At 36.9% G+C, this 15,800-nt stretch overlaps 1 protein-coding gene across 1 annotated transcript; it reads left to right on the top strand.

Annotated features, from left to right (window-relative positions):
* The first annotated feature begins 1,890 nt into the window (after positions 1 to 1,890).
* On the top strand, positions 1,891 to 14,490 carry LOC124247537 (N-acetyllactosaminide alpha-1,3-galactosyltransferase-like 1). Its single transcript, XM_046676960.1, has 4 exons — positions 1,891 to 1,964; positions 3,180 to 3,227; positions 13,243 to 13,380; positions 13,824 to 14,490. Exons 1-4 carry the CDS (start codon positions 1,891 to 1,893, stop codon positions 14,488 to 14,490), a joined length of 927 nt encoding a protein of 308 aa, XP_046532916.1.
* Positions 14,491 to 15,800: the final 1,310 nt, after the last annotated feature.

Below are 15,800 nucleotides of genomic sequence, written 5' to 3'. Positions count from 1 at the left end.
TTTTGCTCATTTGACACCCTCAACTGCTTACATCAGAACAAGTTTTTGACATTTCCTCTAGTTTAAGTATTGCTGTCTAGGTTGAGGTTTTTCTTTAGATTCATACGCCTCTTTGGTTAACCATGTTTTCTAGCATTGACTTATTGTGTAGGATTTGAGAAATTAGTGAAACCAATCCTCCAAAAAATGAACTTTTTTTAACTTCTCCGTTTGTCGCTATATATTTTTAATGAAGTTAAGCATGGACAATTTTGATTTTGAAAGAGCACAAGTCCTGGGCAATCCTACAATGAAATATCTTTGGCTAAAAACACCTCTGAAATGTCAAAAAGGAATGCACCTTTAAAGTTTTTTTTAACATTTGATTTTGAAATAATTATAGATTCACAGGAAGTTGCAAAGATAGTACAGAGAGGTCACATGGTAACTTTCACCCAACTTTCCCCAATGTCACATCTTACATAATTCTCATGCAATAGCAAAACAAGAAATTGATGCTGGGACAATGCATGTGTTTAATTATACGACACTTTATCACATGTGTAGATTCATCTAACCACCACAGGAATCAAGATACAAAACTATTCCATCACCACATCTCCTCTGAGCTACCATTTCTACTCACACCCAACGTCCGCTCCCTGACCCTATCTAACTCCTAGTACCACTAATCTACTTTTAGCTCTATAATTTTGTCACTTTGAGAATGTTTTATAAATGGAATCATACAGTCTATGATCTATTGAGATGAGCTCTTTTCACTCAGTGTAATGCTCTTGAGATCCAGCCAGGTTGTTGTGTACATCAATAGGTCATTCCTTTCTATCGCTTTGTAGTACTCCATGAAGGGATGTACTAAAGTTTATTTAACCATTCACCTGCTGAAGAACATTTTGGTCAACAGTTCTTTTCTTACATCACCCGAAAAATATTGTTCCACTTCCTTTTTGGGTAAATAGTTTCCAATAAGAAATTCACTTTCATTCAAATTGTTTTTCCTCTATAGGTGAATCATTTCTCTCTGACTGCTTTCAAGATTATTTTCATCTTTAGCTTTCAGAAATTTGACTATCCTATAACTTAGCATGGATTTATTTAGGTTTATCCTTTTTTAGGGTTCACTCAGCTTCTTGAATTGGTATGTTTATGTCTTTTGCCAAATTTTGAGAGAGTACTCATCTATTTTTTTAAATACTTTTTCAGTCCTATCCTCTTTCTTTCCTTCTAGGACTCCAATTACATGAATATTAGATCTTTTGTTATAGTCTCACATATCCTTGAGGCTCTGTTCATATTTTTTTTTCAGTTTTTTTCTCTCTGTTGTTCAGATTGAGTGATTTCTATTGCTCTATCTTCAAGTTCACTGATTCTTTCTCCATCCTCTCCACTCTGCTGTTAAGCCTGTCCATTGAGTTTTTATCTCAGTTATTGTATTTTTAAGTTGTAAAATTTCTATTTAGTTCTTCTTTATATCTTCTACTACTTTGATTAAACTTTCTATATCTTTACTGTGACTTTCTATTTTTTCATGTTTCAAGTGTTTGTAATTGCTCATTGCAGCATTTTTACAATGGCTGCTTTAAAACTCTTGTCCAGTAATTCTAATATTTGTGTTATCAGGACATCCGTAGATTGTTCTTCCTCTTTCAAGTTGAGATCTTCCTGATTCTTGGAATGCCAAGTGTTTTTTTATTGAAACCTGGACATTTTGGGTAATATGAGACTCTAGAACTTATCTTGTATTCTCCCAGGCATCCTCTGACACTGCTCCAGCTAAGAAATGAAGTGGCATGTCCTCGTTACTCTCAGTTGAGTGGTGAAATTTCAGGTTCTTGACTCTGCCTCCATTGAAACTCGTGGGGAGGGGCTCCTTGTTACTAATGAGTAGGGATGGTAGTTCAGGCTCCCCATGTGCCCTCCATCGACACTGACCTCAGGGGGATGGCCACAATTGCTGAACAGTGGTGAAAGTTCTACCCCCCACTAACCTCCTCTAACTCCACATCAGTGAGGAGGGGAGAGGAGCCTCATTATAGTCTGGCGAGGGTAAAAGTCTAGGCTCTCCCTTCAACCTTTGCCAGAGGGATGGACATGGGGTCACTGTTTTTCTGTGATACTGGGCTGGAGTACAGTGAGTTGTATCTAAAAGTTTCTGTCTTGCTAGGTGGCCCTTTTCCTGGTCCTTTAGCTATAAAAAGCAGGCTTCTCTTGGGGCTCTTTTTGTATCTGTACCCATTGATATTCCTGGGTTGCTGGCCTCTCCAGCACTCAATCTGGGATGTATGTGGCAGGAAACCCAGAGAACTCACTGCTATGTTGATCCATGAGTCAAGGTGTTTACCTGATCAGCCTTCTTTCCACCTTTCAGAGTTTTCTTTTTCTTGCTTTATATTTAATGTTCAGGGTTTTCAGCTATACCTTGTAGTAGTAATAGGGAAAATTAGTACTACTCCATCTTTCTGGAAGTACAAGTCACTAAAATTATCTTCTTTTACAAAACATTCCTGGTTTATGAAAGAGAAGTTCCCTCATAACCTTGTTAATTAAACCATTAACTTAAAAGTAGAACAAAACCTTAGGTGGGTCCTATCTTTAAATGAAAACCAAAGACAAACATCTGGACCATTTCTTCAGCCCCTTTATTTCAACACGTAACAGGGTATCTATCACATAGTAAGCTACTAATGTTTGATAAATGAATTAATTAAATCTGCGTTTTTGACTGAATAGACATTATTTTTCGCGCTATAATTTTTAAAATTTATTCCCCCTTCAAGAATCATACTGTTCCTTGCCTTCCTGCCTTTGGTCACAACCTCCTCACCCTCTGCACCTCTTTCCTGAACTAGCCCTTATCCTTCTAGACCCAGTTTATATAGCTCTTCTCCAAATGGTTTCCCTAAACCCCAAATTCTGGTTGGATGCTCCATTTATATGCTCCCATGGAAATCTGTTTTTCTCTATTAGCACTGCTCAATCTGTACTGTAATTGTCTATTTAATATTGTCTATTTAATATTGTCTTTCCTGCTAGTCTGTCAGCTTCCTGAGGGCAGGAGCTGACCTAAATGTTCATAGTTACAGAACGAGCAGCAAACAGTGCCTGTCATATTATAGGGTACAATATATATTTGTTGAATAAATGGATTACTCTTAACTTGATTTTCTCCTTGTACCTAGGGATCATGAAGCAGAAGAACCTCAGCTCTCAGACTGGTTTAATCCTAAGTAAGAACAAAAAATTCTGCTCATAAAATAATAATAATATAACTCCATTTGAATAGGCAAAATTATTTTCCATCATCAAATTGTAGCTATTGAAACCTGAGAGGTTTCCAGGTCTTGGAGTTTTTACTTTTAAGGCTTTTATATATAAACCTAGGGTCTATTTAACAAGAATTAGGTATTTAAGGGTCATAATGAAAAGCTGTTATCTGGTTTAACAGTCCTGATTTTATTAGGGGAGAGAAAACATCTCTTCAGTAGCAGCCCAAAAATGCCATTAATGACTACTCTTGATTTTAGCATTAACACTTGGGGGAGAATCTCATTCTTTATAATGACTACCTAGTATTCTATTTTATGGCTGTATACTATAATTTATTTAGCCAATTCCCTATTGGTTTTGATTGTTTGCAATTTGGAGGCTATTGTAAATAATGTTTCAATGAATATCCTTGTACATATATATTTCTACACCGTTGTGTGAATTTATCCATAAGATAAATTCCTGTCATGGCATCATCAGTTTAAGAGGATGCAGACATTTTAAATTTCGACTCAGCTTGCTAAATTGCCGTTTAATAATTATACTATTAATTTTCTAATCTACAGTGGATAAATGTTAATAACATTTTATTTGTTTTGTATATTTATATTTCATTCTAGTATTATCAAATATTTTCTTATTGGCAAAACTGTTACTTAAACTATCTCAATTAAATTTGCATTTCTGTGATTATTGAATTTGAGCATCTTTAATATGTTTATTTATTTGTATTTCATCTTCTGTGAATAACTTTTTCATATTTATATTTTTTAAATGGACTTCAGGTGGATAGAATTAGATTAATAATGATCTTTGCTTCATGACTAACTCTCATCTTATTTCATGCAAATCCACTTATATTACTTATTTGTATGCTTTCTTGCTGGCTTATGTTTATTTATTTACATATATATTTTTTTAATTGTGTTCATAATAGTTTGCATCAATGTGAAATTTCAGTTGTACGTTGTTTCTTGTCTGTCAGGATGAAAGTGCTCCCCTTCATCCCCTGTGCCCACCCCCCGCTCCTGGGCCCCTGGTAACCACTGAACTATTTTCTTTGTCTGTGTGTATGTTATGTTCCACATATGAGTGAAATCATCTGGTGTTTGTCTTTCTCAGTCTGGCTTATTTCACCTAGCATAATTCCCTCCAGGTCCTTCCATGTTATTGCAAATGAGATGAATTTGTCTTTTTTTCTGGGTAAGTAGTATTCTGGTGTGTGTGTGTGTGTGTGTGTGTGTGTGTGTGTATACATATATATACACACCACATCTTCTTTATCCAATCATCAGTTGATGGCCACTTGGATTGTTTCCATGTCTTGGCTATTGTGAATAGTGCTGCTATGAACATAGGGGTACATATGTTACTTTGGATTGTTGATTTCAAATTGTTTGGGTAGATACCCAGTAGTGGGATAGCGGGGTCGTATGGTAGTTCTATTTTTAGTTTTTTGAGGAATCTCCATATTGTTATCCATAGTGGCTGCACCAGTTTGTATTCCCACCAGCAGTGTATGAGGGTTCACTTTTCTCTACACCCTCTCCAACATTTGTTATTTTTAGTCTTAGTGATTATAGCCGTTTTAACAGGCATAAAGTGGTATCTTCGTGTAGTTTTGATCTGCATTTCCCTGATGATTAATGATGCTGAACATATTTTCATGTGTTTATTGGCCATCTGTATATCTTCTTTGGAAAAATGTCTGTTCATACCCTTTGCCCATTTTTTGATTGGGTTGTTTGTTTATTGTTGAGTTGTGTGAATTTCTTATATATTATGGAGATTAACCTCTTGTCAGATATATGATTTGCAAATATTTTCTCCCAATTGGTGGGTTGTCTCTTTGTTTTGATTCTGGTTCCTTTTGCCTTGCAGAAGCTCTTTAGTCTGATGAAGTCTCACTTGTCTATTTTTTCTTTTGTTTCCCTTGTCTGAGAAGACATGGTACTCGAAAAGATCCTTTTTAGTTCGATGTCAAATAGTGTACTACCGATATTATCTTACAGGAGTTTTATAGCTTCAGGACTTATCTTCAGATCTCTGATCCATTTTGAGTTTATTTTTGTGTATGGCATGAGATAATGGTCTACTTTCATTCTTTTGCATGTGGCTGTCCAGTTTTCCCAATATCATTTACTGAAGAGACTATCTTTTCTCCATTGTATTTTCTTGGCACCTTTGTCAAAGATTAGCTGTCTGTAGACATGCAATTTTATTTCTGGGCTTTCAGTTCTGTCCCATTGATCTGTGTGCCTGTTTTTGTACCAGTACCATGCCATTTTGATCACTATGGCTTTGTAGTACATTTTGAAGTCAGGGATTGTGATGCTTCCAGCTTTGTTCTTTTTTCTCAGGATTGCCTTAGCAATTCGGGGTCTTTGCCCCATATGAATTTCAGGATTCTTTTCTCTATTTCCATGAAGAATGTCATTGAGATTCTGATTGAGATTGCATTGAATCTGTATATTGCTTTGGGTAGTATGGACATTTTAACTATGTTTATTCTTCCAATCCAGGTGCATGGAATCTCTTTCCATCTTTTTATGTCATTATCAATTCCTTTCAGTAATGTCTTATAGTTTTCATTGTATAAATCCTTCACCTCCTTGCTTAAATTTATTCCTAGGTACTTAATTTTTTTAGTTGCGATTGTAAATGGAATTATGTTCTTGAGTTCTCTTTCTGTAAGTTCATTATTGGAGTATAGAAAAGCAACTGGTTTTTGTAAGTTGATTTTGTACCCTTCAACTTTACTGTAATTGTTAATAATTTCTATTAGTTTTCCAATGGATTCTTTGGGGTTTTCTATATATAATATCATATCATCTGCAAACAGTGAGAGTTTCACTTCTTCACTCCCTATTTGGATTCCTTTTATTCCTTTCTCTTGCCTAATTGCTCTGGCCAAAACCTCTACTACTATGTTGAATAAGAGTGGTGATAGTGAGCATCCTTGTCTCTTTCCTGTTCTCAGGGGATGGTGTTCAATTTTTCCTCATTGAGGATGATGTTGGCTGTGGGTTTGTCATATATGGCCTTTATTATATTGAGGTAATTTCCTTCTATCCCCATTTTGTTAAGAGTTTTTATCATAAATGGCTGTTGGATCTTGTCAAATGCTTTCTCTGCATCTATTGAGATGATCATGTGGGTTTTATTCCTCAATTTGTTGATATGGTGTATCACATTGATTGATTTGTGGATGTGGAACCACCCTTGTCACCCTGGTATAAATCCCACTTGATCATGATATATGATCCTTTTGATGTATTGCTGAATTCGGGTTGCCAAAATTTTGTTGAGGATTTTTGCATCTATGTTCATCAATGATATTGGCCCATAGTTTTCCTTTTTTGTGCTGTCCTTATCAGGCTTTGGTATCAGAGTGATGTTGACCTCATAGAATGTGTTAGGAAGTGTTCCATCTTCCCTAGTTTTTTGGAATAGCTTGAGAAGGATAGGTATTAAATCCTCTCTGAAAGTTTTGTAGATTTCCCCAGGGAAGCCATTTTGTCCTGGGGTTTTATTCTTTGGGATGCTTTTGATTACTGTTTCAATCTCTTTCCTTGTGATTTGTCTATTCACATTGTCTGTTTCTTCTTGATTCAGCTTTGGGAGGTTGTAAGAGTCTAAGAATTTATCCATTTGCTGTAGATTATCCATTTTGTTGAAATATAGTTTTTTGTAGTATTCTCTTATAATCTGTTGTATTTCTGCAGAGTCTGTTGTTATTTCTCCTCGCTCATTTCTGATTTTGTTTATCTGAGCTTTCTCTCCTTTTTTCTTTGTAAGTCTGGCTAGGGGTTTGTCAATTTTATTTATCATCTCTAAGAACCAGCTCTTTGTTTCATTGATCCTTTCTACTGCCTTTTTTTGTTTCAATAGCATTTATTTATGCTCTGATTTTTATTATTTCTCTCCTTCTGCTGACTTTGGGCTTTTTTTTTTTTGTTCTTCTTTTTCTAATTCACTTAGGTGTAATTTGAGATTGCTTATTTGGGAATTTTCTTGTTTGTTAAGGTGAGCCTGTATTGTGATGAATTTCCCTCTAAATATGGCTTTTGCTTCATCCCATATGAGTTGGTATTGTAGGTTATCATTTTCATTTGTCTCCAGATATTTTTTGATTTCTCCTTTAATTTCATCAATGATCCATTGCTTGTTCGATAGCATGTTGTTTAGTCTCCACTTCTTTGTCCCTTTGTCAGCTTTTTTCTTGTAATTAATGTCTAGTTTTATAGCATTATGATCAGAAAGATGCTTGTTATTATTTCAATTTTCTTAAATTTATTGAGGTTCACCCTATTTTCCAACATATGGTCTGTCCTTGCAAATGATCCATGCACCCTTGGGAAGAATGTGTATTCTGCTGTTTTTGGATGGAGTGTTCTATATATGTCTATTAAGTCCAACTGGTTTAACTTTTCATTTAATTCCACTGTTTCCTTGTTGATTTTCTGTCTGGATCATCTATCCGTTGATGTGAGTGGAGTTTTGAGGTCCCCTACTATTATTGTGTTGTTATTAATATCTTCTTTTAGGTTTGTTAATAGTTACTTTATGAACTTTGGTGCTCCTGTGTTGGGTACATAGATACTTACAAGCATTATTTCTTCTTGATGGAGTGTCCCTTTGATCATCATATATTGCCCCTCTTTGTCTCTCTTTACCTGTCTTATCTTGAAGTGTACTTTTTCTGATATAAGTATTGTGACACCTGCTTTCTTTTGTTTGCCATTAGCTTGGAGTATTGTCTTCCACCCCTTCACTCTGAGCCTGTGTTTGTCATTGGAGCTGAGATGTGTTTCCTGGAGGCAGCATATTGTTGGATCTTGTTCTTTAATCCATCTCGCCACTCTGTGTCTTTTTGTTGGAGAATTCAATCCACTTACATTTAGGGTGATTATTGATGTGTTATCAATGCTTAATGCTATCATTCTATCACTTGTTTTCCAGTTTTCCTGCTTTTCTTTTGCTTTTCGTCCTGTGTGTTTTGGTCTAACCATTGAGTTATGTGGTTTTTTTTATGATGTGTTTCTTTGTTTTCTCCTTATTTGTTCTTTGTGTCTCTGTTCTGCTTTTTTGACTAGTGGTTACCCTGAGGTTTGTATTCAGAATCTCATGTATAAGATAGTCCATTTTCTGATGGCCTCTTATTTCCTTAGTCTAATCCGATTCAGTCCCTTTCCTCTTCCCCTCCTAAGTTGTTTTTCTTCTATCTTATTCCATCTTGTATTGTAAGCTTGTGGTTAAAATGACAGGATTATCTTTGTTTTTGGTGTTTTCCTTCTCTCTAGCTTAATGCTATAGTTAAATATTTGCTATCTCGTTCTGGTTCTGTCTACCAATTTATCTCCTTACTCTGTGTTTATTGTCTCCTTCCCCCCCCCCCTTTTTTTTTTCAGGTATGAGGGCCTTCTTGAGTATTTCTTGTAGGGAGGGTCTCGTGGCTACGAAGTCCTTTAGCTTTTGTTTGTCTGGGAAAGTTTTAATTTCTCCCTCATATCTGAAGGATATTTTTGCTGGATAGACTATTCTTGGCTGAAGATATTTGTCTTTTAAAGATTTGAGTATGTCATTCTATTCTCTCCTAGCTTGTAAGGTTTCTTCAGAGAAATCTGCTGAAGTCTGATAGGGGTTCCTTTGTAGGTTATTTTCTTCTTCCTTGCTGCTCTTAGTATTCTTTCTTTTTCATTCATTTTTGCCAGTTTTACTACTATATGCTTTGCAGTAGGTCTTTTTACACTGACACATCTAGGAGATCTGGAAGCCTCTTTCACACAGGATTTCCCTCTCTTTCCCTAAGTTTGGGAAGTTCTCTGCTGTTATTTCTTTGAACAAGCTTTCTGCTCCATTCTCCTTCTCTTCTCTTTCTTGAATACCTATAATTCTCATGTTGCATTTCCTCATTGAGTCAGATATTTCTCAGAGACTTTCTTCATTTCTTTTTAGTCTTAGTTCTCTCTCCTCCTCTATCTGGAGCATTTCAACATGTGTATCTTTGGTTATGCTGATACGTTCCTCTATGATGTCCACTCAAGTATTCAGGGAATCCATATTTTGTTTTATTTCTTCCATTGTGTCTTTCATCTCTAATATTTCTGATTGATTCTTCTCTATAGTTTCAATCTCTTTTGTGAAGTAGCTCCTGAACTCATTATTTCTCTACATACTCTTTTACCTCGTTGAGTTTTTTGATGATAGCTATTTTGAATTCTTTGTCATTTAGATTACATATTTCTGTGTCCTCAGGACTGAGCTCTGGGTGCTTGTCATTTTCCTTCTGGTCTGGAGATTTGATGTAGTGTCTGATGTTGAAAGGTCAGGTCTTACTCATTCTATTGCTCAGTTGCAGTTTTCGCCTATTGCCACTGGGTTGGTGTCAAGAGCCACACATTCTGAGCCCTCCACTTTCTGCCGATAACCCAGGCAGTGGAGTAGTGTGGTGCAGGTGGGTTGGGGGAGGGGTGCTTTCTTGTGCATGCTCTCTGGGCTTTCTCAAACAGCTCTCATTGGTCTCCTGGGATGTTGGCTTGATGACATAACCCCCTGCAAAAGCTTTTGCCCCATTAGAGGTCTTCTCTCTAGGCTGAAAGGACCCTAGGGAGTCCTTGGTGATTCCACGAATGAGCGACCCCTCCCCCATTCCTTCCTTCATGGATCCTCCCACACGAGATTGCAGTCTTTAGGGGACAGAGCAAAGTTCTCTCTTACCCTGTTCCAGCTCCTCTGAGGGTGGCTTCAGCCTCTCCACCCTCTGTGGAGTCATGTGGCTGTGTGTCTCTCTGAAGTTTTTGTGTTGTTAGGATGTCTTCTGTTGGAGTATGGTTGCCCCTTTTTGCTGTAGGTTGGAGGAGAGAGAGTCCTGGACAAGTTCACTCCATCATGATGCTGACATCACTACCTTGCTTGCTTATTTTTAATCAAACAAAAATTACAACCTTCAATAACTTCAACGTCTAGCTTTGTGTCCTTTCCATTACCCAACTCTGCCTTCTCTCCCCACTCCCTGAGACAACCACTATCATGAATCCTGGCTTTTCATCCCCTTGCTTTCTTTTTTTAAAATATATATTTATATCCTCCATATGTATTTGGGAAAAAGTCTATTTTTTAATTTTAGTTGTTTATAACTTTATAAAGAGGATACATTGCTATATGTAATCTTCAGGGATTTATTTTTTCCATTATTATTAAATTGCTAAGATTCATCCAAAAATTGAATAACATTGTCATTCATTTTGATGGTTGCAAAATAATTGACTGTGGACATATACTACAGTTTTTTCATGTACTGCCTTGTTAATGGCACTTGAACTGTTTCTAGGTTTTTGCTACTATGAACATTAAGAACCAGTGTTCTTGTAAGATGCCTTTCCAAAGAGTTCAAAGAGTTTAAAACATGAAAAAAAAACTACAGATAAAATGGCTGCCCAACATCTATCTCCACCCTCATCTTCAACTGTCTCCCTCATTCCCTCCAATCACACTGGCCTCCTTGATGTTCCTCTGATACACCAATCATGCTCTCCCCTCAAGGCCTTTGCACCTTCTAGTCTTTATACATGGACCATTCATCTTCCAAATAGCAAAATGGCTCATTCTCTTGCTTCCTTCAAGACTCCTTTCAAGTGTTATTTTATCAGTGAAGCCTTCTCCTACCATTCCATATAAAACGGCACCCCCTATTCCCTTTCTCCCTTACCCTGTTTTATTTTTTCTCCATTGCACTCATCAACATCTGACATACTATATATTTGCTTGTCTATTCATTTATTATCTGCCTTTCTCACTAGAAGGTGCCTAGAAAAAGCCTAGATGTAGTAGAGGCTCAATATTTGTAGAATAAATAAATACATGAAACTTTTGTCTAATAGAAATGACAGCACTAGATAGTAGTGGTAGAAGCAACCTCAACCTTTCAAGGAATTATCTGTGAGTTAACAGTGAAATTGAAATTTTCTCTGGCCACTCCACTTTCTACCAGGCCAGCTGCCTCTGGACAGTGAGGCACATAAGATATTCTGCAAGTCAACAAAGCTGGCAGATTTGTAGGCAAAGAAAGCAAATCCCTACCTAGAAGATGAAACATTCCCCTATGAGAAAGTTGCCACCCCTTTCCTTATGGAGTCTAATATAATCAAACAGCCATCAGTTCGTTGGCTTGCCCCTCTGGGAAATGGTGTCATATTGTGGTTCAGAGTTTGCCCCAGCTGTTGGGCACTCAGTATTGGTTGTAGTTCAACCTTAGTAAGGGATGTCCATGTCATTGAGCTCCTGCATAATCTCCATTGGACTCCAAGTAGTGAGGGCCACTTTGTACATAGACACTAAGCCAGCCACAAGGGAGGCTAGGCAAGGCATTTGGCTGACACCCAGAGGGTAGATTATCTTGTCCAACTGATTACTGAGAGCCTCCTTTGCAGAGGATGTCCTCTGCCCAGCATTTTCCTGCCAGGTGAAGAGTTTCATACCTATCATATAAATCTAATGACTGTAAGTGTCTTCTACTTCTTCCTCTTCCCTTTTATCAAACAATTTCTAAACACACGTTTTTAATTGCCTTCTGCTTTCAGAGACTTTTTCTTTCATTCTGGCAGCATGTCTTTGATCTAATGAGGAAGGAGGGATAATCTTAAAACCCTTTCATCTTCTCAAATAGATATTGATTTCTATCTGTAGTTTGCCTAATTTCTAAGCATCATGGCTGAGACAAGGATACATCTAGCCAGTTTTAAGGTAGATTTTGAGACTTGTGAGTCAAATACAAGTGTAAGACCATAAATTCTAAGTATAAGGAAAGTTTAAAAATAAATGTATAGGGGCCAGCCCCATTGACCAGTGGTTAAGTTTGCGCGCTCCGCTTTGACGGCCCAGGGTTTCGCCGGTTCAGATCCTGGGCACGTACACAGCACCACTCATTAGGCCGTGCTGAGGCAGCATCCCACATGCTACAACTAGAAGGAACCACAACTAAAATATACAACTATGTACGGGGGGAAATTGGGGAGAAAAGGCAGGGAAAAAAACATTGGCAACAGTTGTTAGCTCAGGCGCCAATCTTTAAAAAAATATAAATGTATAAGTTAATGAAATCTCTAAAAAAAGTAAGAGGTGGCACTTTTGAAGAATTTTTTACTATATTATCATTAATATACTATTAAGGGTTGTCAAATCCTACCCTTGTCTGGGTCTGGATTTTTCACTAAAACCTGCAATCACCAATAGCAAAATGACTTCTCACTTTGAATTCAATTCCTTCCAAAATGAAGGTCTTAACTCGCTTTAATAGTTTAATGCCCCACCTCCAGCCAAACTATTTATTATTACTAATGCTGCTACTTCTGCTGTCATTTGGATATTATTAGAAGCAAATCTAATGTCATTCTCCCTTTTTGGACTAATCTCATTTTCTTCAAGGCTGCAGTGATGGGCCTAAAGCATCAGGGCAAGGGTGAAAAGAGTACTCTAGATCTTCTAGGAAAAGAGAATGGAGGAAAGCAAAAGGAGAAGACAAAAGAAAGACATAAGGAGACAATGGTGCTGTCTGCTTCACGCAATAATCAGAGAAATGTTCAGACACTGGGTTACTTAACTTTAGCTGCAGTCAGAGCTCAAAGAAAAAAATCCTTGGGCTCAAAAGGCAGTATGGTGTAATGACTAAAGCATAGATTCTGAAGCCCAACTGGCTGATCTTGAATCCTGACTCTGCCATTTATCAGCTGTGTGAAACTAAGCAATTTACTCAATCAATCTGTGCCTAAATTTTCTCATATGAAAAATAGGAGTAATAATAGAAGCTATATTATAGCACATTGCAAGGATTAAATGAGTAATGTAAAGACCTTAATCACCATGCCTGGCACATCGTAAGTACTTTATAATCATTAGTTATTATCACTTGGATGACAACTTCTGCTGTCATAATACAGTGGTACCTGCTTAATTTGTTTCTTGTTTGTTCAACAGAAAACGTCCTGATGTAATAACAACAACTGACTGGCTTGCTCCAGTCATATGGGAAGGAACTTACAACAGACAGGTGCTGGAAAAATATTACAAAAGGCTGAACATTACCGTAGGCTTGGCTGTATGTGCTACTGGAAAGTAGGTGCTACAAATATTAATCCTTTTTTACTTTGGAAAAATGTGGATAAGCATCCATGGACTTTCTACATTCAAAGAGTTACTCATAATTAGCCCTAATCATTCTTTCTGGCTGACCTGTATAATTATTTAGAGTGGTTATTTTCTCCAGCTGTGCTGAGTCCTTAACACTACTTGGGCATCTTTTCATTAACATCCATTTAGCTCCCTTTTCCTTTCTTCAGAACAAACTTTATGGCTCTTCTCAGAACCCCAAGCTCTCACTACACTCTCCTTCACTCACCAATACAGTTAAGCTCTAGGTCCAACTTCTCCACCCTTACCTACCGGTAGTTCTTTAGCTACAATGACACATTCATTAGATAGCATGTGTAAATGACATGGATTCTCCTGATGATTTCTGGCAAAATAAGTTTTCACTATTTTTTGTTCATGTTTCACAGGTTTACAGCTCAGTACCTGGAAAAGTTCATCCAATCTGCTAATAAGCACTTTATGATTGGCTACAATGTTATCTTTTACATCATGACTGATGATGTCACTAGGCTGCCTCGCATAGAGTTAGGTCCCCTTCGTACATTTAAACTATTAGCTGTATTCAAAGAGAAGGAGTGGAAAGACTTTAATTTCATACACATGAAGAACTTATATATGTACGTCATAGAACACATCCAGCATGAAGTCGATTTTCTCTTTAGTATGACTGTAAACCACATCTTCAAGAATGATTTTGGAGTGGAAACCCTGGGCACATCTGTAGCTCAAATTCATGCATGGTGGTATTTTAAAAACGCTCACGATTTCCCTTATGAGAGAAGACCTGCATCGGCAGCTTTCATCCCTTTTGGAGAGGGAGATTTCTATTACCATGCTGCAATTTTCGGTGGCACTCCCGAGAAGATTTTAACCTTCATTGAAGGATATAGAAAGGGAGTTAGTGATGACAGCAAAAATGGACTTAGCAGCATATATGAACATCACCTAAACAAATACTTTCTTATCAATAAACCCACTAAGTTGTTATCACCAGAATACAATTGGGATCCAAATTTTAGAACTCCTCCGCAGATTAAACTTGTTAAGGTAGCATGGCTACAAAAAAAGATTTGATGGTTATATCATTAGATTTATGGATTAATAAGTGAATTACAATAATTACTCAAATATAAAACATTAAATTTTTCAGTGTTTTAGAAACTTTCAAAAATGTGCAATTTTCCAAAATAAATTGTTTTTCTCCTTGCGATTTTAAACCATCTAAATCTACCTATGCTGGATTAAGAATAAATAGAGGATATTTAATGTTAATACATGGTGATGTTATTATCTATACATTATAAATAGTATGGAAATACTGGAGGCATGAAATGAAATTTTATGAAGAAACATACCCAGACACTGGTTCAGAAAATGAAAATAGATATATTAGATATATTAGATAGATAGATAGATAGGCAGACACACGTACAAAATGTCAAAGGATATACATAAGGGAAAAAATAAACATTCATCAAATATTTACTTTGTTTTTCACTGTTGGGATATATATTGTTTGTGATTAATCTCCTCAGTGGTATTTGATCTATCTAGTATCTGATTGAAACTAGGTGAGCTAGAGACATTCTACCAAATATGTATCTTACTTTTATGTTGCAAATATATTTTCATCTTTTATAAGTGCTATAGGAATTTTATTTTTTAAAAAATAGATATCTACTGAACTCCATGGTAAATATATTCTTCTAGGTGTAGTCATGAATAGAAAAATGTTAAAAATATATAAATAATTTGTCCTCAAGCAGCCTACAGTGTAGCAGGGGAGATAAAACTATTCATAGGGGCTGGCCCCGTGGCCGAGTACTTAAGTTTGCGTGCTCCGCTTTGGCTTCCTGGGGTTCATCAGTTCGGATCCTGGGCGCAGACTTATAAGCACTCATCAAGCCATGCCGAAGCGGCATCCCACATGGAAGAACTAGAATGACTCACAACTAGAACATACAGCTATGTGCTGGGGCTTTGGGGAGAAAAAAGTAAAAGAGGAAGATTGGCAACAGATGTTAGCTCAGAGCCTCACCAAAAAACATAGCTTAAGAAAAAAAATCATTCAGGGGCTGGCTTGGAGGTGCACTGGTTGGGTAATTTTTGCACACTCCGCTCTTTGGTGGCCTGGGGTTTGCCAGTTTAGATCCCGGGTGCAGACCTACGCACCGCTTATCAAGCCATGCTGTGGCAGGCGTTCCACATATAAAGTAGAGGAAGATGAGCATGGATGTTAGATCAGGGCCAATCTTCCTCAGCAAAAAGAGGAGGATTGGCAGCAGATGTCAGCTCAGGGCTAATCTTCCTCAAAACAAACAAAAAAAACCATTGCCTGAAAAGCAAAAACTAGTCAAAATCAATTACAGAATAAACCTAAGGTC

This window comes from Equus quagga, chromosome 1, assembly GCF_021613505.1.
Source record: "Equus quagga isolate Etosha38 chromosome 1, UCLA_HA_Equagga_1.0, whole genome shotgun sequence".
Taxonomy (NCBI): Eukaryota; Metazoa; Chordata; class Mammalia; order Perissodactyla; family Equidae; genus Equus; species Equus quagga.
The sequence above is the reverse complement of the archived record's forward strand: the minus strand, read 5'-3'. Positions and strand labels throughout refer to the sequence as shown.